Source organism: Leucopleurus acutus, assembly GCF_964270905.1.
Source record: "Leucopleurus acutus genome assembly, chromosome: X".
Taxonomy (NCBI): Eukaryota; Metazoa; Chordata; class Mammalia; order Artiodactyla; family Delphinidae; genus Leucopleurus; species Leucopleurus acutus.
The window spans coordinates 32,457,227-32,481,278 of NC_139148.1; the positions used below are offsets into that span (position 1 = coordinate 32,457,227).

The window sequence follows — 24,052 nt, forward strand, 5'->3', positions numbered from 1 at the left end:
AAATCACTTGAATTCTTAGCACCATCAGTTTTATACTTTTGGTATTTATCATTCTAGCCTATTTTTAGTATAAATTTTTAATAAGAACAATAGGATTATCGTATAAATGGTGCTTTGTAGCATGCAGGTTTTAATAAAAAACTAGTTCATGTACTTAAATGGAACTTAGTTTTTGATATTGTGATTTTCCAAAAAATACAAATTTTAGATATTCTACTGTGGTTTTCATAAAGCTAATGGCTTTTCATCCTGCTTTATCATTCTCCTTTAAAGGAATGGTAAGAACTTTAGTGGGAAGATACTTTGAGACTGTGTAAATATTCTGTTCTCCACCAAACTTCTACCTACTAGTTTTTGTGGGGTTTTTTAGTGTGTAATCTTTTTATTGCATATAGAATTTTGAGCCTGAATTTCCCTTCTGAATCCAGAACATTATTAAAAACAAGCATATTTAAATGTCATTAGGCTTTTCTCCAGGTACTAGTATTTTTACAATCATCGAACAGCATTCTTAGTACTACATGAAGTATAATACTTTGAGATTGAACTATGGAATATGTCAGGACTTAAATAAACTTTGTAAATATACACTGGCTGTGGATCGTACACATTAGTCAGACATGATTTCTGCCCACCTTACACGGCATTTTGCTCTCACATACATTTCCCCTCTCAGCTAAGTTTAAGTTCAGATTATCATAGCAATATGTATAACGGGTTTATTAAAAGTCCTAAGATTTGTGAGATACAAGTAGAAATCAACTTTATTTTTCCTTTTCAGAATTTCTCCTTCCACTCGTTCCTAGAGTTGATCTTGAGTGCAATCAGTCCACAGCTTTTTTATGTATTGTTTCCCTTATTTTGTATTTTCAAATGAGTTCCAACCTTACCCTCTAGTTTTAATGTCTGCTGTTGATAGTTCTTGACTGAATCAATTAAATTCTAGTTTAATATAACGCTAAATGGTGAATTTCTGACTCAATCATTCTGTGTACGTTTGTTAGTTGGCATTCCACTATGGGCAGGAACTTTCCCTTTATCTATCTTTCATAGATCATTTTATTCAGTGAGTTATAATTCATTGCTGTCAGTGTTTTTTTGTTTTTTGTTTTTTGTTTTTTTTTCCGGTACGCGGGCCTCTCACTGTTGTGGCCTCTCCCGTTGCGGAGCACAGGCTCTGGATGTGCAGGCTCAGCGGCCATGGCTCACGGGCCCAGCTGCTCCGCGGCATGTGGGATCTTCCCGGACCGGGGCACGAACCCGTGTCCCCTGCATCGGCAGGCAGACTCTCAGCCACTGCGCCACCAGGGAAGCCCAACTGTCAGTGTTTTGATCAAAATGTCTCAAATTTGGTTAATGGAAGTTTCTTCAAACTGGCTTCTCTGTCTCTTTGACATGTCCCTATCAGTTTTTCTGGCACTTTTTTACTTTTTGGCCCAACAAGGTGTTCAGGATAATCTTGTACTTTCTCTGCCCCAGTCTTGGAATTGGCTGTTTCTCTGAGGAGCCTTTCTTACTTATAGTTAGGAATAATATTTAGAAACCAAGATCTGGGAACTAGAGTGTTCTCATTGCTATCAGAGTATCATTGCTTCTGGGCCTTCCAGCAACAGAGCTAGGAAAATAATTACACACATGTATGCACATAAATGTGTGTGTGTGCATGTGTGTGGTGTATGGACTTGCATATTCATCCTGCTGATCTCCGATTCCAATACCCCTCAGGGTTCTTCTTTGTTTTCCCCATTCTGTATTGGTAGGTGCGATGTAGATATTCTTTGTAGATATTCTTCCCTGACTTTCAGTAACATCAATATATTAACTCATTTGCCCAGTTCTACAACACACATACAGTGGTTTCAGAATTTTAATACCCATATCGTAATAGGGAGGGGGAAAACATTTATATTCATCCATCCATCTATCCATTCTGGAAGTCACTCCTTATGTATTCACAGAGATTATCCTATTTTTAAAAATCTGTATAGTACTTCCTAGTAAGGATGTGTCACAGTTTATTCAACCAGTCTACTGTATTTAGGCATTAAGTAGTTTCCAGTATTTTTGCAATTACAGATAATGCTGTAGTAAATAATTTTGCATTATTGGAAGTGTATCTTCAGGGTAAATTCTTAGAAGTGAATTGCTCGTCAAGGATTGATGCATATGTACTTTTGTTAGATATTGCCAGAGTACCCTCTGTAAAGCTTGTACTATTTTACATTCCCACCAGATATTTGAGAGTGCCTATTTCCTCACAGTCTGACCAGCAGAGTGTATTTTAAAAGCGTTGACATTCTTTTTAATCTTTTGGGTGTGACGTGGTATCTTGGTGTTGTTTCAATTTACATTTCTCTTATGAGTGAAGCTGTGTATTTTGCCATGTGTTTATGGGCCATTTTTATATCTGTCTTGTGAATTGTCTTTGCCTTTTGCCCATTTTTGTATCAGATTTATGGTCTTTTTTCCCTGAATTTTTAATAAGTATATTAGAGATACTATAGCTTTTATTGGTGATATATTTCAAATATTTGCTTACAGTTGTCATTTATATTTTGACTTTGCTTATGGATTTTTATCATGCAGTTTTTTTTTTTTCATTTTCATTGTAGCCATAAATTAAAGAAATATTTTATTAAATCCAGATTTTTAATCATAGTAGAAAACCATCCTCTTATGCCCTGGTTATAGAGGAATTCACCCAATCTCTTCTAACATATTTGAGTTTTTACATTTAGATCTCTGATTCACTTACAGTTTATTCTTGGGTGTGGTGTGAGTTATGGATCTGATTTGTTTTCACATAGCTATCCAGTTGTCCAAACACAATTTATTATGAAATCCTTCTTTGCCCCAGTGATTTAATTATGTGCCTAGTCAATTTCAGGATTTTATATTCTAGTCCATTGGTCCATCCTTCTGCTCAAATGCCAGTGACATACTGTTTTATTTATAGAAGATTTTTAGTATACTTAGTATAAATTAGAACTAGTTCTCCTTATAAGCTCTTCTTTTTCAGTGTTTTGTGAGCTATTCTTACATGCCTATTTTTCCATATAAATTTTAGTATGTATTTTTCTAGCACAGAAAAAAATCATTTGTCAGTATTTTTATTGGGATTTCTTTCAGTTTGTAAATTAATTTAGGGAGAACTAACATCTTTAAGGTATTAAATCACCCTCTACAAGAAGAGATTTCTTTCTATTTGTTGAAATCAGTATTTCTCTCTTTCAGGAATGTTTTATTGTTTTCATCATATAAGTTTTGCACAGTTCTTAGGTTGGTTCCTAACTATTTCTTTGTTGCTATTGTACATGGGTTCTTTTCCATGATATATTCTAATTGGTTATTATTTGTGAATGTGTAAGCTACTGATTTTTTTAAACCTTATTGAGTTATAATTGACATACAATTAACCACACATATATAAATTATACAACTTGGTAAGTTTTAACATATGCATACACCTATGAAACCATTACCACAGTCAAGATAGTGAACAGATTCATCATTCCCAAAAGGTCCTTCTTGCCCCATTGTAATTCCTCCTTCCCACCTCTCCCCATGATCAAGAGCACCCCAAGGCAATGATTCATCTGACTTCTGTCACTGTAGATTAGTTTATATTTTCTAGAGTTTTCTGTAAGTGAAATCATACATTATGCACTGTTTTGTCTGACTTCTTTTACTCTGCATGATTATGTTCAGATGTCCATAGTGCACATATCAATAGTTATTCATTTTTATTGCTGAGTAGTATATCATTATATGTATATGGACATTTGGGTTGTTTCCTGTGTGGGGTTATTACAAATGAAGCTGCTATGAACACTCATGTACTAGGTTATTGATTTTTTAAAATTAATAAACCATATATTTATTTTGACTTGAGTTCTGAGAAATCCTGTGGTCCAAGTTATACTTATAAGGATGCATTAGATTTTTAAAAACTTTTGAGATAATTATAGATTCTCAGAAAATTGCAAAGATAATACAGAGAGGTTCCATGTAGCCTCTACCCAGTTTCCCTCAGTCATTACATCTTACATAATTGTAGTACAGTATCAAAACCAGGAAACTGACATTGGTACAATCCGTGTGTATAGTTCTGTGCCATTTTATCACTTGTGTAGACTCCTGTAACCACCACTACAGTTAAGATGCAGAATTCTTTCATTTGTACAAAATCTCCCTTAATAGTCGCACCCCCCCACACCACCACCATCTCTAACCTGTGGTAATCACTAATCTGTTCCCCACCTCTGTAATTCTGTCATTGCAAGAATGTTATATAAATGGAATCATATATATGGAACCTTTTAATATTGCCTTTTTACACTCAACATAATGCTCTTGAGTTCACCTAAGTTGTGTGTATATCAATAGTTCATTATTTTTTATTATCCATGGTATGGATGTATCACAGTTTGTTGAACGATTCACTCGTTGAGGGACATCTGGGTTGTTTCCAGTTTGGGGCTATTTTACATAAAGCTGCTATGAATATTTGTGTACATGTTTTTGTGTGAACATAAGTTTTTATTTCTCTGGGGTATAATTGTTGTATGCTAAGTATATGTATAGTTCTTTAGGATACTGACAGACTAAGTTGTCATTGTATAAATTACTGTTTTAAATTCCCACCAGCAGTGTTTGAGTGATCCAGTTTCTCTTCATACTTGCCAGCACTTGGTGCTGTTACTGTGTTTCCTTTTGTAGTCATTCTGATAGACGTGTAGTGATACCACATTGTGGTTTTAATTTCCATTTCCTTAATGGCCAGTAATGTTGAACATCTTTTCATATGCTTATTTTCCATTTATATATTCTCTTCTGTGAAATCTCCTTTCCCTTTTTTTTTTTTTTTTTTGCTGTACGCGGGCCTCTCACTGTTGTGGCCTCTCCCGTTGCGGAGCACAGGCTCCGGACGCGCAGGCTCAGCGGCCATGGCTCACGGCCCCAGCTGCTCCGCGGCATGTGGGATCTTCCCGGACCGGGGCACGAACCCGCGTCCCCTGCATCGGCAGGCGGACTCTCAACCACTGCGCCACCAGGGAAGCCCCCTTTCCTGTCTTTTGGTTATTTTCTAATTGGATTGTTTTCTTGTATTTTTGAGTTTTGAGAGTTTTCTGTATTTTCTAGATACAAATCCATTGTCAGGTATGTGTTTTGTAGGCTATTGATTTTTATGTGTTAATCGTATACCTTACTACCTTACCGACCTCTTTTATTGCTTTCAAGGTGAATGATGATGTTTTTATTGCTTCCTTCTCTGGCCCTTATGCGTATCATTGCTTCTCTGTATCCTTTCCTGCCCTCAGAGACAGGATGCTGCATTTCAGCAATCTTCGAAGCAAATAGAAGAAGAAACTCTTTCAGCAATTGCTCAAGCAATTCTCCGCCCTCTCCAGCATCACCTCTTCCTCTCTATAGAATCTTTCTCATTAGCCTACACACCTCTTAGGGAAAAAAACTCTCTTCACCCTACATCTCCCTTCAGCAATCAGCTCATTTCTTGAAACTGCTCTGTCTGTACTCACTCCCCTGGTGAGCTTTCCTAGTTTGTGGCTTGAAATGCTAATAACTCCCAAATTTATATCCTGGAGGGTTACCTTCAACTGCAGACCTGGGTGACTAACTGCCTACTCAACATCTCCTCTTGGAATTGGATACATTTCTACGTAGACAAATTTGTGTCCCTTCCCTCCAAATCTGCTTCTGCCACAGCCTTTCTGATCTCAGTATGCAGTAGTAACGCATCCATCCATCTCTTTGCTAAGCCCCAAACCTTGTTGCCAAGGTTTGCATTATTGGAAGTATATCTTCAGGGTAAATTGATCAAAATGTCTCAAATTTGGTTAATGGAAGTTTCTTCAAACTGGCTTCTCTGTCTCTTTGACATGTCCCTATCAGTTTTTCTAGCACTTTTTTACTTTTTGGCCCAACAAGGTGTCCAGGATAATCTTGTACTTTCTCTACCCCAGTCTTGGAATTGGCTGTTTCTCTGAGGAGCCTTTCTTATTTTCCATTTATATATTCTCTTCTGTGAAATCTCCTTCCCTTTTTTTTTTTTTTTTTTTTTTTTTTTTTGTGGTACGCGGGCCTCTCACTGTTGTGGCCTCTCCCGTTACGGAGCACAGGCTCCGGACGCGCAGGCTCAGCAGCCATGGCTCACGGGCCCAGCCGCTCTTCTCCCTTTTTCATATCCTCACTCCATCTGCCAACAGTGTTGGTTCTAACATGAAAGTATATTCAGAATAGAGCCACCTCTCAGCCTCTCTACTTGTTACCACTTTACATCCAAGCCACCATCACTCTGTCGTATGATTTCTTGGCCCCCTCCTCATAGGTCATTCTCAAAAGAGCAGGCTAGAGTGATCCTTTAAAGTGTCTTCTCTGTAACGGCTTCCTGTCTTCCTCAGTACACATCCAAGTGCTCAGAGTCACCCACAAGGCACTAAACGATCAGTCCTCATCCCTTTCCCCTCCACACCTCCACTATGGCTGCAGGTACTTCTTTATCCCATCTCCTATGACACATCACCCCTTAATCACTTTTCTGCGGATTCCTTGTGGCTCCTTACACACACATAGCACATGTCCTGCCTCAGGGCTTTGGCACTTGCTCTTCCCTATTCCACATGGATGTTTCTGAGCTCCCTCATCACTCCCTGTCGAGTTCACTTTCTCAGTGAGGAAGTATCCTACTTTAAATTGCAACCTCTTGCCCCTTCTGGGAATTATTTTTCTTCTCAGCACTTACCACCATTTGACATCTATTTGTTGTATTTGTTTAGTGGTGCTCTCCCCCCAGAACTGTTAGCTCTGTGACAGCAGTGTTTCTCTTCTGTTTTGTTCATAGCTGTGGTCTTTAGCATCTGAGACAGTGCTGGCACATAATGGGAATTAAATAAATATTTGATGAAGGAATGAACGAATGGATTGGCATGTTATGAAGTACATTTAATTCATAGAAGTAGTGATCGGAAACTTGTTCACAAGTTAGCTGATAGATGTGGACTTAATTTAAAACGTATTTTTTATTATGTTGGTGTTAGGTTTCTTTCCTTCTTTATGGTTTACGGCCTGTCATCTGAGTTTGCTTATGCCATTGAAACCATACCATTTACAAAAAGGTGTAATCAGGGGATTTTGGTCTAGTAAGTGTAATAGAAATGGTATTCTGATCCTTGATCTATTTCAGAACATCTATTTCAGAATATTGTTTGTTATTTGTTAAGAAGGATCTGCTCTGTGTTAAGAAGCATTTGAATAACATAGTATTGTCTTTGAAGTTCACTTGATTAATCCAGGCAGTGAAGAAAATTATGACTTTTGACATTTGCTTTCTAGTCTTAGAGTACATACTAACTATCTTTTTGTTTACTAAAATTTATCACTCAGGACAGTTTTACTCATACTTAATTTTCATCATCCCCAAATCTGAACTGTGTGAAGTTAGAAGTATGCTTTCAGTAAAAATTCTTTTTTGGTAATTTCTTACCTAATTTGGAACATAAGTCTAATTATAAGATACAATAGAAGAAAATGTGTTATACCTCATGGTCCTCCTCTTCACCAATGTAGAAATTTGGTCAGATTTATTCGGATGTTATCTGCTGAGTGCCTACTGTATAACAGACACAGGACATACAACAGTGAATAAGCTGACCCTCCCTCCTGGCATTTGAGATCTGGGAGAAACAGCCTGTGTACTCACATAAGCAGTACTTAACAGAATGCCCTGCACAAATCCTCTGCTTGGAAGATTACATGGACCTGATTTGGTGTCTCAGCTCTGCCACCTACTGACTGTATTGCTTTGTGCAAACATTTCACCTTTCTAGGCCTCAATTTTCTGTACCTTTAAAAAAGGAGAAGTTACACCCTCAGCATTATGTTTGGAGCTGTGCGCTTAGCTTAGTGCCTGGCACAGAGAACGCCTTTGATAAATATATTTTATTCTAATTTTTAGGTGCTGAATTATAATCACTTTATTTTAGAATCATTATTCGATCTCTACCATTGTTTTCTCTCTTTTCCTCTCTACAGGTCCCCCAGGGTACTTTGCATTTTGGAAGTTTTAATCTTGAACTAACATGAACCAAATAGTAGTAATTCTTTAAAACAACTATTTCAGAACTTTTCTTGACAAGTTGTTTATTTGTGCTTGACTTTCCAAAATGGCTGTCCTCAAACTTGAAGAGTGCATTAAGAATCGGCTTGGTTGCTTCTCGAAACTGCACAGTCCCCCTCAATGCCCAGATCTGGGTCTCTCATACTATACCACAGCAAAAGAAATCAGGACTCTTTGGGGGAAATGGCTGATTCGAGGGCTGGAGCAGGGAGAATACAAGATGAGCTGAAGTGTACTGTAGTAACAGAAAGTAAGGAAGTACTCAAAGAGCAAATGAGAGCATGTCCAAGAGGCACAGGAGCCAATCTGAAGGAGTTCTCAACGGCCAAAGGCAGAACTATTTGAATAACAAAATAAGTGATGTAGTATTGGATTATAACCTAAAGCATATAATAAATGCTTGAGTCCATAATGATATAAATAAATGAATAAATAGGTGAGAGAGACAAATCTACAGTACACAAGAATTCCAAACTGTGTATGTAAATACCCCCCTCTCCAGGAGGCAGAGCTTAATTCTCTGCCTCTCTTGAGGGTTGCTTGGTCTTAATGATCTGCTTCCAAAGATTAGAGTACGGAAAGTGGAGGGAAATACCTTACTTCTCCACTTACTTTGCCAGTGGAGAAAGCTGGCAAACCACTACCTTGACAGGGTGATCAAAGTTAGCATAACCAGTGATAAGTCATGTATAGCATGTTATGAGAAGGGACTTCACCTCTGTGATATTTTCCCCCCAAAGCAATAACCCCAATGGAATTATGAGAAAATTACCAAAGACATCCAAATTGAGATATATTCTACAAACTACTGACCCCTCAAAACTGTCAAGGTCATGAAAAAGAAGAAAAGACTGAGAAACTGTCACAGAACAGATGAGACTAAAGATATATGACAATTAAGTGCAATGTGGATTGGATTCTGGAACAAAAAGGTCATTAGTGGGAAAACCAGTGAAATCCAAATCCATTGTTAATAATAATGGACCAATATTAGTTAATTAATTATAACAAATGTGCCATCCTAATGTAAGATGCTAACATGAGGGGATACTGGGTGAGGGGTACAGAGGGATGCTCTGTACTATCTTTGCGATTTTGCTGTAAATCTAAAATTACTCCAAAATAAGAAAAAAAATTATTTTAAGAATGCACAGTCCAGGGTCCACAGGTCTCCATAGGACCAGGGAATCTGCTTTCATGAGCAGTCCTGGGGATTCTAATGTAGGTGATCAGCCGATTACATTTTGTTAGATTGTAAAGCAAATGGTTTAACTAAAACTGCTTAGTTGGAATACTCAAAAAGCTTTGCAGCGGGTAGTACTTGTGGGGGTGCGGACGATTGTCCTGTCTGGGGCTGTCCCATGCCCTGTGCACTCCATGCTCCACTCCTCCCCCAAGCTGTGTCTGCAATTTAGAAACTGGGTCCAAGGATTTTAGTCTAAGTCCAGCTATTCCTTTTTGGATAATACCTCTCATTCCAAAGTGTTGCCTTAAATTTGTCTTGTGTGGAAATTATTAAAAGAGAAATTGAAAAAAGAGATATGCAGTGCCCCTTCATACTAGGATATGCTACAAAAGCTACATAGGGGATCTCTGAATTCAGAGCCCACGGCAGGACGTACGTAGCATGTAGACATTTTTGGGTGAAGATGGTGATTAACAAGAAGTGCTCAGTGTCTGAGGTATTTAACAGTTGGTCACTAGTTCCCTGGAGATTACTCGTCACACCTGCAGGCAGAAACTTGGATTCTTTGACATTGTTAGGGGAACTCCTATTTCACTTAGCTTCTCATGATCCACTGATGGCCCTTGAGCTACTGATTCAGAGCTTTGCCCTTTGAGAGCTGAGGGAATTTAGGAAGGTAGAGAGTCGAGTCTGGGCATAGACATATAGGGGCCAAACAGGGGGCATCAGTGTGGCTGTCTCCCAGTCATACTCTATGCATTTCCGTCCAAATCTTTCCACACCTTCCCTGGACCCATCCCAGACCCTCTTGGAGGAGCCAAATATGAAGTTCCCTTTTAGCCACAAGGGGTATTTCCTGGGGCTCCCATGGGCTTTGTCACTGTTTCTTTTCTTTTCTTTTTTTCTTTTTTTTGTGCGATACGCGGGCCTCTCACTGTTGTGGCCTCTCCCGTTGCGGAGCACAGGCTCCGGACGCACAGGCTCAGCGGCCATGGCTCACGGCCCCAGCTGCTCCGTGGCATGTGGGATCTTCCCGGACCGGGGCACGAACCCGCGTCCCCTGCATCGGCAGGCGGACTCTCAACCACTGCGCCACCAGGGAAGCCCTGTCACTGTTTCCTTTGGGATCTCTTGAGAGTAAGTTAAACAGGACCAAAGTCTGTTATTTTGTGGAATTGGTATTCTGAGCTACCAGAAAGATCGGGAAGGTCTGACAGCATGTTGTCCATTATATGATCATTTAAGGTAAGTTTTTATTGATTATATTGTCGATGTTGTTTTTAAATTTGTGGTGAATTTTATTCTCTGGCAGTTGGGCCCTTTTGTAGATTATAAATCCTATGTAGTTTCAGTTATTCTTTTCAGGTTATGGTAGTAACTTAATTTGGAGGGTTTCAGCCTGCATATTAACAAAGCAGTGGACTTGCTCCAGTGTGGGTCTCTCCTGCCCATGCCAGCAGTCTGTTAACCTTGACCTGAAGTTACCTCAGCACGTTTCCTGTCTTAATGCCAGTTAATCTTTTTACAGACTTCCCCTCAGAGACTGGGTACTGGTGGGGCTGAGGGGTCCATTTTTTTTGTCATTTGTAGAATCATCTGTACCATAGATTTAATATAACTCTGCGTATCTTAGGCAGCAATGTCCAGTTAGTGATGCCCTGTTTAACCTCCAAATATGCTGCTATTTACCCCCTGATTACTCTCAAGACACATGTGGAATTTCAGAGCTCATCAATACTCATTAGAATTAGTTTGCCCAGAAGGAGTTCTCCTAATAGAGCTGGTAGAAATTCAAGGGTTCCATGGGAATATCACACCAGAGTTTAAGGTCACATAAGTGATGAATCAGGTGTCTGAAAAGACCCTGCCTTGCATGACCACTCTAGTTTGACAGTGTAGACTCTTATTCCTTGAAGACAGGCAAATTTCTTACCTTTCTAGGCACTTTGGGACATAAAAATTCCTATCCATTCTCTTCCACTTGAAAGTTGACTGTTGGATTCGCTTTAGGCGCTCACCTTTTCCTCCTCTGCTCCTTCAGCTTCTGCTAGACCTTGACCTGAAGATCGTGGAGGAAGGAAACGGTCATGATCTACTCTTTAACCCTTGCCCCTTCCCATTTCTCTCTCCTCTGGTATTTTGAGGACCTGGGAGAAGGAAGGGGAAAGGGGACAGATGTCTCTAACTTAACTGGTATTGCTGTCACCCCCTCTTGGCTGTCACTAATTCTTTGGTGGGCCTAATTATAAGTTGGGTGGGAGATGCACAGTGTTCTTCAAGGGCTCCTAGAAGAAGCCTCCCCACAACACAGTTCCAAGAATAGGACTCATGACTCTGCACTGGCCTCTTTTGCACCCTTCCCCAGCTGGCTCCTATCCTGGTATGCACACCTCACTTCCTCGTTGTTGAGGCCGTCTGCCTGGCAAACAGCCCTCTGGGGCAGAGTAGCAGCAACATAGCTCAAGTTTTGCACAGTATCCACCTAACTTATGGGAAGTACTTACACCCTCATTTTAATCCTTGGAAGTAGTCTGCTCTATTGCTGGCCCTGTTCCCCACTTTGCTTTTCCTCATATCCACCCTGTGGGCACAGGGGGCAGGAGTGGGGCACATCGGCCATTCCACTGCTTAAGCAGATGTCCACTTGGGGAATGGTTGTTAGTGTTCTCCTCTTGCAAGTACCCTACATGTGGCTTTCTTAGAGCTCCCCTTAGTAGTTCAGGGTCTTAGGGTCTAAACAGTAACTTTGAATTTATGAAAGTGTGACCAACCAACCTAGCATGTGCAGTGGTGATCCTAGTGGCCCCATCAGCCACCATGCCACTGCTTTGGAGTGCCTGATTGCTTGCTAGGCAGTACTGTCACTGTTAGAAACGGCTCATGCTATCCAATAATGAGTGGCGTTCAGTCAGTGGAATTGATGAGAATGGAACTTTCACATTCAAACTGGGATTTGAGTAGAACCCTAAATCAGCAACTTTGCTTGGTAAATGTTTAACGCACCTATTATTTCATCTGAAAGATGGTGTCACATGCCTCCCATGGCATGCTAGGAGGAGGTTAGCTATGAATTCAGAGAACAGGGGTTTACTTGTTACCCAAGGAATTATATTCCTTAGCCTAATACATTAAACCTCTCTCTCCAAAGAAGTAAAAGAAAGAAGAAAAAAGTCAGAAACCACCCATTCTAGGATGAGGCTGAAGTGTTGTAAAATGATACAATATCCAACAGAAAATGCCAGTTTTTTTAAATTAATGTTTTCCATATTTATGCATAATACTGTGGACCATTAGGGCCACAAATAAATTACCAAAAAGTTTAAACAGTTATGAATAATTTTAAAAAGTAGTTACTTTGATAAATATACTAAGGCAAGTGGATGACAAAACCCAATATGTTTTACCATATTTCATCAATTCTCTAATCATTTATTCACATTTTAACTTCTGTGAAATTGAGGTGCTGCAGCTTACAATCAATGACATGTGTTTGAAAGCATGTTTTTTTCTTTTTTAATACAGAAAAAAAGTGTGCTTTTCAATTCATGGTATATTTGATAAAATACAGCAGCCAATCACCACCCCTGCGCACTCCTCAGAGATTCCCATCTGGATGGGGCCACTACTGTAAATCAATCTCTGTTACAGTGGGTGGCTGCTGATTTAATATTGGGGGTGGTAACTGGTCCTTTCCCCCAGCGTTAGGGCACAGTTCCTCTAGTGTTAGGGTGCAGCTCCCCCAAGGCAAGACTTCTGAGCATGGTTCTCATGGTTGGAATATCAGCAACTGTAAAAATAAGATTCAGTTTAGTGGGATAGGGAGGGTGGGAGGAAGACACAAGAGGGAGACGATATGGGGGGATATATGTATACGTATAGCTGATTCACTTTGTTATACAGCAGAAACTAACACACCATTGTAAAGCAATTATACTCCAATAAAGATGTAATAAATAAATAAATAAAGTGACTATTGATTAAAAAAAGATTCAGTTTAGCCACTTGCAAGGTACAGTAAAATCCGTGGCAAAGGAAATTAGAACTTTGCAATAGCCCTATATTGTCAGCCATAGGTCTTAAGTACCATCAAGCTGAAACAGGGCATCTCTTCCCCTAGTGCACAGACAGCCACCTGCAGAGCAAAGAGGGCTCCGCCTTTTCTTGAATTGTATGCTTCAGAGGGTTGCACTGTCATAACTTAACATAGCATTACTATCTGAATGTTAAAATATTACCCCATTCCCAAAGCTAGTATTTGATACCAATCACTGCTCATCATGAATAGACTAAAGCCTGATTTTTCTTTCCATTCTATTATTGAAGAAAGGACTCATGGAATAGGCTCCAGTCATTGTTATAACTGATAGGGTCCAGGAAAACCAAATAGGTCAAGCTCTTCATTTCACAAAGAAGGAAATAACAGCCTCAGAGAAGTTGTCTGTTTGCTCATTTCCCCACAGCAAGATATTGATTGGTCCAGCCCCAAGTAGGACCCAGGTCTCCCTGCCCTGCCTTCCCCTCCCTCTGCGTTGAACACAGTTCCCTCCTAATTTAATGGGTGATGGTTATGCTGGGGTTTCACAGTGGAACAATTTACCTCTAGGCTTCTTATGCCAGTTCTTATTAGGCCATTAGTAAAGGCACATCACAATATGCTTATTCAAGCCCAGATATGATCGAAATGGAAAAACTGGTGGCTGGTTCATACTCTTAGCTGTATTTTTATTTTTACTGTTTTAAAATGCATTAGAACAGGCAAAGCAGGTGACATTCTTTGCATCTGTAGACCAATATTGTGAGTGCCAAAAAGACCAATGATGCGCCTGATTTCTGACTGGAGTTGGAACTCGTGGCTTTTGATTCCTAATCAAGTACTCCGGAGCATCATACCATGTAGCTGACATAGGTGGAGCACAAGGCAGGAAGAAAAGAAAAAGAAAACCTAATAGAACTTGCAATATAATAGGGCCAACTGGGAAAGAATACAGAGGTTGGCTGAAATTTCCTGTTACTATCTGAGAAGTGGCAACCTGAACTCTTGGACAGTTTTGAACTTGTTTGGTTTAATGGTGAGATCATTTTCAAGAGAGCTGTCTTTAAGCTAAATAAACTGATGAGGTTTCATTATAATTCTAGAGTAATGTCTGAAGAGGTAGAAGAGATGATAAAGAATTCTATTTAAAGTTAGTGAAACTTTTCAATTCTATAGAGATTTATTTTTATTACTTTGAAAGACAGATTACATTATAAAGATCCAGGTACATACTAATAACTAAAATGAGATAAAGTAGTAAGAACAATAATCCCCCACAAATCTAGAATTTCCCCACAAATCTAGAATTTATATTAGTTTTTCATTAAAACTGTTCCATTTTGCTATTTTGTATTTTAAAATATTAAAATCCAGAAACTAACACAACACTGTAAATCAACTATACTTAAAAAAAACAAAAAGAAAAAGTATCCAGGGTAAACTTTAGACGAAACTGAGATAAATAATTATTTACTAAGAATTGTAATGTCTCTTCAACTTACTATAAAGAGATACTTTGTTCCAGTATATGCCATTCTCTTTGCCTTTTCCACTCCACCACCTGTTGTATTACTCATTTCCATTATACTAGAAATCCTGTGCTCATTGCTGTTTGGTCTGAATTGTCCTACCACCAACATTCTTGGTGAGAAAAGAAAGTAATTGCCTGAATTAATGTATTCTAAGTTGCAATCTGTGTGGCAGATAGTTGATCTAAGAACCATTTTACCCCCTTCTTCCTTGCTAAGAGAACCCCAATTTGGGGGAGTAATAACATACCCAGGTGCTAGAGGTGAATCATAGTCTAATCATGATTCTGGTCTAGTCTAGTCATTGCCATGACTAATCACAGCAATACTGTTCCCTTTCCATAATCTGTAGTAATGTCTTCTCCCTCATTCTTTTTTTTTTAATTTTTGTTTTTTATTTTATTTATTTAAATTTATTTATTTATTTATTTAATCTATTTTTGGCTGCGTTGGGTCTTCGTTGCTGCATGAGGGCTTCCTCTAGTTGCAAGCAAGCAGGGGCCACTCTTCGCTGCAGTGCACGTGCTTCTCATTGTGGTGGCCTCTCTTGTTGCAGAGCAAGGGCTCTAGGTGCGTGGGCTTCAGTAGCTGTGGCACCCGGGCTTAGTTGCTCCTTGGCATGTGGGATCTTCCCAGACCAGGGCTCGAACCCGTGTCCCCTGCACTGGCAGGCGGATTCTTAACCACTGCGCCACCAGGGAAGCCCCCTCATTCTTGATATTGGTAATTTGCCTTCTCTCTTTTTTCCTGATCTGTCAGTCTAGAAATTTCTTTAATCCTAAAGAGTCTGTGTTTGGTTTTATTTATTTTCTCTATTTTTTGTTTATTTTCTATTTCACTGAATTTTCCTTTCTTGATTGTTCCTGACTTATGCTTGATCTGGGTGTTTATTGCTCTTCTTTTTCTTGTTCCTTAAGGGCGATGGCTAGATTTTTGATTTTACATGTTTTTTTCTTTTTTAATCGTGTGTGATTTGAATCCTTTGAAATTTATTGAGACTTGGTTATGGCCCAGAATATGATTTATCTTGGTAAATATTCTATGTGTACTTGAGAAGAATGTGCTTCTAAAGAATATATTTAAAAGTTTCTTCTCTTCTGTTTCATGAGTATTATTTCTTCCTCTTTTGCTTTTCTCCTCCTGATTTATAAGAAGTAATACCATACTGGTTGCCTGCAGAAAGGAGACCAGTGTGGCTTTGAACCATGTGACTATATTACCTATTCAGAAAATTCTTTACAGTTTTAGAAATTTTTAAAAAATGATAATTGAATCATGGTAGTGGTTAAACACACCAAAAACATCTACGCGCACGCATGCGCGCATACACACACACAGACACACACACACACCACATACCCTAAAGGGTATCATTAGCACACCAGATATATGAGGATATATGAGGAATTCTTGGAAGATAGGAAATGGCAGATACAGTCAATTAGATACAGTCAATTAGTTAATTCAGAGAATTTGAAACATCTGCGGTAGAAAACTGAGGCCATTCAGACACACTTCAGGAACAGTCACCAAAACTGAAGCATTGTACAGAGTCCTAGGTCAGCAGTGAGATGAAAGACCTACTCTATGAACGGTACATGTTTCATCCTGCCCTGAGCCTCCCCCACCCCTGCTTCCATTGGGCATAAGCACCTGTGCCATATGACCACCTTTAATCTCCCAAAACTGCACTCCAAAGACAGTGAATGAGCTTAAGATACCTGTAGACCTGCACAGAAGGGAAACATCAGGACACAGCTACCTCGAAGGGAAAAACATTTGTCTTCTGATGTGAGAAATTACATCTTTCTTTTGGCAACAGTGAGGGTCTCTAGCCTACCTGAAAGCTCCATGCCATGTTCCCGCAAAGGAGGCCACTGAATAATTGACACGCTCTGCCCTCCCATTCCAAGGAGGAGACTATAAGTGAAATGGATGTCCGAACTCCAGAGCTTATCCGTGCTAATTACCGAGGCTAATCAAATGAGTCCTTTCTTCCTAAGTTTAAATGAACAAAAAGGCTTGCCAGACATTGAGGAAAGTAAAAGAGAAGATCATGATGAACAAACACAACTATTTCTGCAGAAAAAGCAAATATAATACAGGAAACAGAATAAATCCAAATTCATATTCTCAGAATTTTAAGGAAGATAGTGGGTTTAAAAAATGAGAGCAGGGTGCTGTAAGAAGGAGCAATTAGAGAACAAGAGAAAGTCCTTGGAAGATAAAAATATTATTGCAAAATTTAAAGATTAATAGATGCCAGATGCTCAGCGCAGTCGGCCTACCTCACCCAGGCCTGGATGAAACCTGGAACACAGGTTTCGTGCCCCGCCCTCCGTGCACATCAACCCTCCCAATCCCCCCCACCCCGTAACGGAACCGGAACCTCCTTTCCCCCTCCCAAACCCGGGTAATGGGCCGCCCTTTCCGTCCATCCCAAAGCGGCCGCCCTCTTCGACCACATGGGACCGCTCCGAGGCAGCTACCGCAGGCTCCGCGGCCTTGCCTTCACGCTCGCCACGCTGCCCACGCCGCCCTCTCAGGTGCGCCAGAACTACCACCGCGACTGCGAGGCCGCTGTCAACAGCCATTTCACCCTGGAGTTCCACGCCTCTTTCGTGTGCCTGGCCCTGGCCTTTTACCTCGACCGCGACGACGTGGCCTTGAAGCACTTCACCCGGTTCTTCCTGCACCGCTCCCACAAGCACAGCGGGCGGGCCCAGGGCCTGATGGGTCTACAGAACCAGCGTGGGGGCCGCCTCCACTTCCAAGACATCAGGAAGCCAGACAGTGACGAGTGGAAGAGTGGCCTCAAGGCCATGAAGTGCGCCTTGTTCCTGGAGAAGCTCGTGAACCAGAGCCTGCTCCACCTGCACCAGCTGGCCATCGACATGAGCGACCCCCACCTGCGCCACTTCCTGGCAACTCACTACCTCCGCCAGCAGGTGGCGTTCATCAGCGAGCTGGAGGGTCATGTCACCAGCCTGAGCATGATGGGGGCCCCGGACGTCGACCTGGCAGGGTCCCTCTTTGACAAGCTCACCCTGGGCGACAGCGACAAGAACTGAGCGTGGACTGGACTTCCCCAGAGCCACGGGGTGACCAGAGCGCTGGTCACCGTGCCTGCCATGCACACGGCAATAGTGCCCTTGCAGAAGAAATTCGATTTTTTTTTTTTTTTTTTTTTTTTTTTGCAACAAGTGCAGGACTCTTTTCCTGGACTTTATCACTTAAGTTTTTTTATTCCAGTTTTTCCGTTTCTTCCAATAAAGTTATTGGTTCATAAATAAATAAAGGTCTCTGGTTGATTCATGTGGGCAAATCTCATTTTTTAAGTTTTAAAACAGGTATCCAGGAGTCTCTGAACACAGCCATACCCCAACCATATGCAGCTCAGGATCTCCACTGGGAGGGAGAAGGTGTTCCATGGGGCCCTGGAAAACACAAAAGCAGTCTTCCCCTTATAAATAATGTGGGTATATGGGGGTAGACTGGGGTGGGGTGGGGTGAGGTAGGGGTCCTTGGTGAATGTGGGTGCATGTGCATAGTAAAAGTATAGAACCATAGCCTGAAAATCATGATTGCAGTTGCCTCTGGGGAAGAAGTGAAGGGAATAGGATTGCGCAGGGATTAAAATAAAGGGAGTCTTCAGTTTCACCTGAAATGTTCATGTTCATTAAATTATGCAGATACTAATGGTTAAGTATGAGTAGCAAGATGGGGGGTGGAGGGGTTTGGAAGTCTGAATGGTGGAGTATCTCTTTGACAAGTTCACTCTGGGCAACAGTGATAATGGAAAAATGAGTGTTAGGCTGTCTTGCTCAGAAACAACGGGGGTGACTTCCCATGGTCACCAATGCCTGGCATGCATGTTGTAATAACAAAACATCCACTTATATATGTTTTCTTTCCTTTGTATCGTATGTGTATATGCATGCGTGTGTGTGTGTGTGTGTGTGTGTGTGTGTGTATTTTAATTCCAACCAGCAGCAGAGTTCATTTTGAATCTCTAGACTACATTCTGAATGTTTGCTTAGGAAGACACCCTTTGTTGAAAAGCAGTTCGGTGATCACATTACTGGAAATGATATAGCTGCTTCCTAGACCTTTCCTGAGCCTGGCTGTATTTCTGCCCTTGGGTTTCATATATCCAACTTTGATTTAGTTTTTGTTATTTGCTACCAAGAGAACCTAAGCTAATATGTCTTATTATCAACACGCTTTTACCAGCCTCCACTGTATTTACAGTAGAGTAAATAGCTCTTCTAGGGTAGTAAATGACATTTTTCTCTTTATCCCTACTACGGAGTCCACTGAAAGGGAAAAGGATCAAGGGTAGAAGAGATCAAATAAGAACAATTGCCCGGTTGATTCGTGTGTGCAACTCTCTTACCTTTAAAGTTTTAAAACAAGTATCCAGGAGTCTCTCCAGCTACCCATAACCGGTCCACATGTAGCTCAGGATCTCCACAGAGGGAGGGAGAAGGTGTTCCATGGGACCCTGGAAAACACAAAATCCGTCTTCCCCTAATAAACAATGTGGGGGTGGCCTGGGGCCCTGGTGAATGTGGATGTCTCTACATAGTTGAAGTATAAAAACATGCCCTGAAAATCATGATTGGGGTTGATCAGGGGAAAGAGTGAAGGGAATGAGATTGGGCAGGGGTTGAAATAAAGGGGGTCTTCACTTTATTTGAAATGTTAATGGTTAATTCTGGATTAGCAAGATGGGGGGCCCTGGAAGCCAACACGGCAGAGTCCCTCTTTGAAAAGCTCACCCTGCGCTACAGTGTTAAGGGAAACTGAGCCTTAGCCTGTCTTCCCCATAGATGTGAGGGTGACTTCCTCTGGTCCCCTACGCAGGACATGCAGTTGTCCTTAGAAAACCTCTACTTTCCCCTTATAAACAGTGTGGTTATGTGGGGTGAGGTGAGAGGGGCGGTTTGGGGCTCTGGTGTCTGTGGGTGCATGTGTATGGTAAAAATGTGGATAAAAACATGTTCTGTAATGCATCATAGTGGTTGCCTCCCAGGAAGAAGTGAAAAACGGGATTGGGCAGGGGTTAAATAAATGGAGTCTTCAACTTTATCTGAAGTATGTTAGCTTACTAAATTATGCAAGTGTTAATGTTTATTACTTCTCAGTAATTCTAGTTCATTCTAGTTGTTAACATCAGGATTTCCTTCTTTCCCATGGCTGAATAATACTCCATTGTGTATGTGTGTGTGTGTGTGTGTATATATATATGTAATATATATATATTATATATATATCCTCCCGGACCAGGGCACGAACCCGTGTCCCCTGCATCGGCAGGCGGACTCTCAACCACTGTGCCACCAGGGAAGCCCAGTTCAGTTTATTCTTAAATATTTTATTGCTTTTGATTTTATTGTGAATAAGATTGTTTTCTTTATTTTTCAGATGTCTTGTTAGTGTATAGAAAATACAACTGTTTACGTTAATTTTGTATCCTGCAACTTTCCTGAATTCCTTGATTAGTTATAACAGGTTTTTGGTGGAGTCTTTAGGCCTTTCTATATATATAATCATATCATCTGCAAAGACATTCTGACTTCTTCCTTTCCAATATGGTTTCCTTTTATTTCTCTTTCTTGCCTGATTGCTATGGCTGGGACTTCCAGTACTATGTTGAATAGGAGTGGTGAAAGTGGGATTCTTGTCTTGTTCCTGATCTTAGAGGAAAAGCTTTCAACTTTTCATCATTGTGGATGATGTTAGCTGTGGACTTGCTCTATATGGCTTGTATTATGTTGAGGTGTCTTCTCTCTATACCCAATTTAAGAATTTTTATCATGAAAGAATGTATTTTGTTAAATTATTTTTATTCATCAAGGTGATCATATGATTTTTATCTTCCATTCTATTAATGTAGTGGATCAGTTTTTGATTTGCATATGTTAAACTATCCTTCCATCCCAGTGATAAATCCCACTTGATCATAGAACGTGACCTTTTTAATGTGCTGCTCAGTTCAGTTTGCAAAGGTTATGTTGAGGATATTTGCATCTATACTGAACAGGGATATTGACCTGTAGTTTTTTTTCTTGTAGTGTCCTTACCTGGCTTTGGTATTAGGGTAATGCTAGCCTTGTAAGATGATTTTTGGAGTGTTCCCTCCTCTCCAATTTTTTGGAAGTGTTTGAGAAGGATTGGTGTTAATTCTTCTTTAAATGTTTGGTAGAATTCACCAGGGAAACGATCTGGTCCTGGCTTTTCTTTGGGAGAGCTTTTTCATTAGTGATTCAATTACCCTACTCATTATTGTTCTGTTCAGATTTTCTGTTTCTTCCTGATAAAAGTCTTGGTAGTTGCATGTTTCTCAGAATTTATCCATTTCTTCTAGGTTCCAATTTGTTGTTGTATAGTTGTTTATAGGATCTCTTATGATCCTTTGTATTTCTGTGGTATCAGTTGTAATGTCTCCTCTTTCATTTCTGATTTTGAGTCTTTTTTTTTCTTAGTCTAGCCAAAGGTTGTCAATTTCATTAATTTTTTTCTTGATGTATGCATTTGTCACTATGCATTTCCCTCTTAGAACTGTTGTTTGTGCATCCCATTTGTTTTCATATGCTGTTTCCACTTTTGTTTGCCTCAAGATAATATTCTATTTCCCTTTTGAATTGTTCTGTGACCCTTTGGTTGTTCAGGAGTATGTTTTTTTAATTTCCACATATTGGTGATTTTTCCAGCTTTCCTTCCATTGCTGACTTCTAGTTTCATACCATTGTGCTCAGGAAAGCTACTTGGTATGATTTCAGTCTTCTTAAATTTGCTAAGACTTTTTCTGAGACTTATCATGTGATCTACACTGGAGAATGTTTCTCCTGTGCTTGAGAAGAATGTGTGTGTTCTCCTGCTGTTGGATGGGATGATCTGTATATATCTATTTGACCCCTTTGACCTAAAGTACAGTAAAGTCCAACCTTTCCTCGTTGATTTTCTGTCTGGATGATCTGTGTTGAGAGTAGAGTATTAAAGGCCCCAACTATTATTGTATTGCTATTTATTTCTCCTTTTACATCTCTTAGTGTTTGCTTTATATTACTTAGGCATTCTGTGTTGGGTGCCTAAATATTTACACTTGTTATATCTTCTTGATGAATTGACTCCTTTATCATAATGACTTTGTGTCTTTTGCCATATTTAGCTTTAAGTCTATTTTGTGTGATAGATGCATAGCTACTTCTGCTTTCTTTTGGTTATATTTGCTAGAAATACCTTTTTCCACCCCTACACTCTCTATATATGTATGTCCTTAAAGCTAACGTAATTATCTTGTAGGCAACTTATCACTGGATCTTGTTTTTTTAATCCATTCAGCCATCCTATGTCTCTTGATTAGAGAATTTAATCCTTTTATGTTTAAAATAATTATTTATAGGTAAGGACTTACTATTGCCATTTTGTTCATTGTTTTCTGACTGTTTTGTACATCCTTTGTTCCTTTTTTTGCCTCTCTTGCTGTCTTGATTTGATGACTTTTTGTAGTGGAATGCTTTGATTCCTTTTATTATAATCTTTTTTTTGTATCTAACACAGGTTTGTGTCTTTGGGATTGGTTACTGATGATTATTGTGATCCTTTGGTCATGTCATGTTTCCTTGATGTTTTTCATGTTCCTTGAAGTTTTGCATTGCTGTCTTTTCATTTGAAGCAGTAGTCATCTCCTACAGTCTTTACTAATTGCCTTCAGGAGAGAAATACCTGCTCTGAGCCCTGGTAGTGATTCTGAGGCTTTCTCAGACCTTCTATTGATATAGCTGCTCCATACTTCTTCCTCCCTCTTGTGGCAGAAGTCTTAAGCTTTTTCTTTCTTTTTTTTTTTTTTTTTTTTTTTTTTTTTTTTTTTTTTTTTTTTGCGGTATGCAGGCCTCTCACTGTTGTGGCCTCTCCCGCTGCGGAGCACCGGCTCCGGACACGCAGGCTCAGCGGCCATGGCTCACTGGTCCAGCCGCTCCGCGGCATGTGGGATCTTCCCGGACCGGGGCACAAACCCATGTCCCCTGCATCGGCAGGCGGACTCTCAACCACTGTGCCACCAGGGAAGCCCCTTAAGGTTTTTCTTATGCCTTCTCTTGTTCTTGCGCTGCACCAGTACAGGTGATGACAGTCTCACTTTTGTTTTCCAAAAAGTGGCACTAAATCTCAAGTTTGTGGTGTTTCCCTAGCCTGCAGATTTGGGTGATTTTCTGCACGTGCTTACTAGCCATTTTCCAAAGCTCACCCTGCCACCACCACTGGGAGCACACACAGGGAGCTGACCAAAGTGTGGGTGTGTGTGTGTGTAGAGGAGGCATGCTGAGTACTGAGGGTACCCACAGGTCAATTGGGGTCATCCATGAGCAAGGCATAACCAGTGTTTGTGCGCAGGCTTCTTGATGGAGTCCAAGACACAATTATTAGGATCCATGTCCCTTTAATGCCCTCTAAGAGGCCTGTCTGCCACTCTCTCAGCTTCTTCTTGACCCCCAGTCATGAAGCTCACAATTCAGTATTCCTCTCCAATGTGTCTGAAATTTGTATTATTTTTTCCAATGGTGTGTTGGAACTTTTCCTCTGGAAACCTGGACTTCCACAAAGGTTCTCACATCTGTGGGTGATTGTCTAAGACAGTGTTTTCCAGGGGCTCCTGGACTGTGGCCAAGAGAAGCTGGAACTGGTTCACAGGCTACCCCAGGAGCCATACCTGGGACCAAGTCAATATGCCCTTTACCCAGCATGTGGGTGGTTGAGCCTCCCTTCTGGGACATTTAGCATATGGAGCTGCATCATCCCACAGCTCCCACAAGGCACTGTTGTCCATGAATGGATGCCAAATTGTTGTTGAGGGGGGACGAAAACAATAAATCTCTTATTTCACCATGATGCTGACATTACTCTTGCTAATATTTCTACTTATGATTTTTCATCTGTGTTCATACTTTAACATGTAGATTTTTAAAAAATATGTGTGAGTAACATCCCTGTCCTGCTTTGGTGTTAGGATCATTCTGCCCTTGTAAAACAAATTGGGAAGTTTTCTCCATGTTTATATGCTCTGGAAGAGTTTTCGTATCATAGGTGTTTTGTTCTTAGGAGGTTTAGTAGAATTCCCATTAACATTATCTGGATTTGCTTTCTTTTTGTTAAGATAGATACGT

At 40.3% G+C, this 24,052-nt stretch overlaps 2 protein-coding genes across 2 annotated transcripts in view; both read left to right on the forward strand.

Moving 5' to 3' along the window:
- The window catches only part of PRRG1 (proline rich and Gla domain 1), a 135,387-nt gene that overhangs the window by 90,814 nt on the left and 20,521 nt on the right, over positions 1-24,052 (forward strand). The window lies entirely within an intron of this gene.
- LOC309977767 (ferritin heavy chain-like) lies at positions 17,351-17,956 on the forward strand (the record flags this gene model as incomplete). Its single annotated transcript, XM_082864078.1, has 1 exon — positions 17,351-17,956. One exon carries the CDS (start codon positions 17,351-17,353, stop codon positions 17,954-17,956), a length of 606 nt encoding a protein of 201 aa, XP_082720204.1.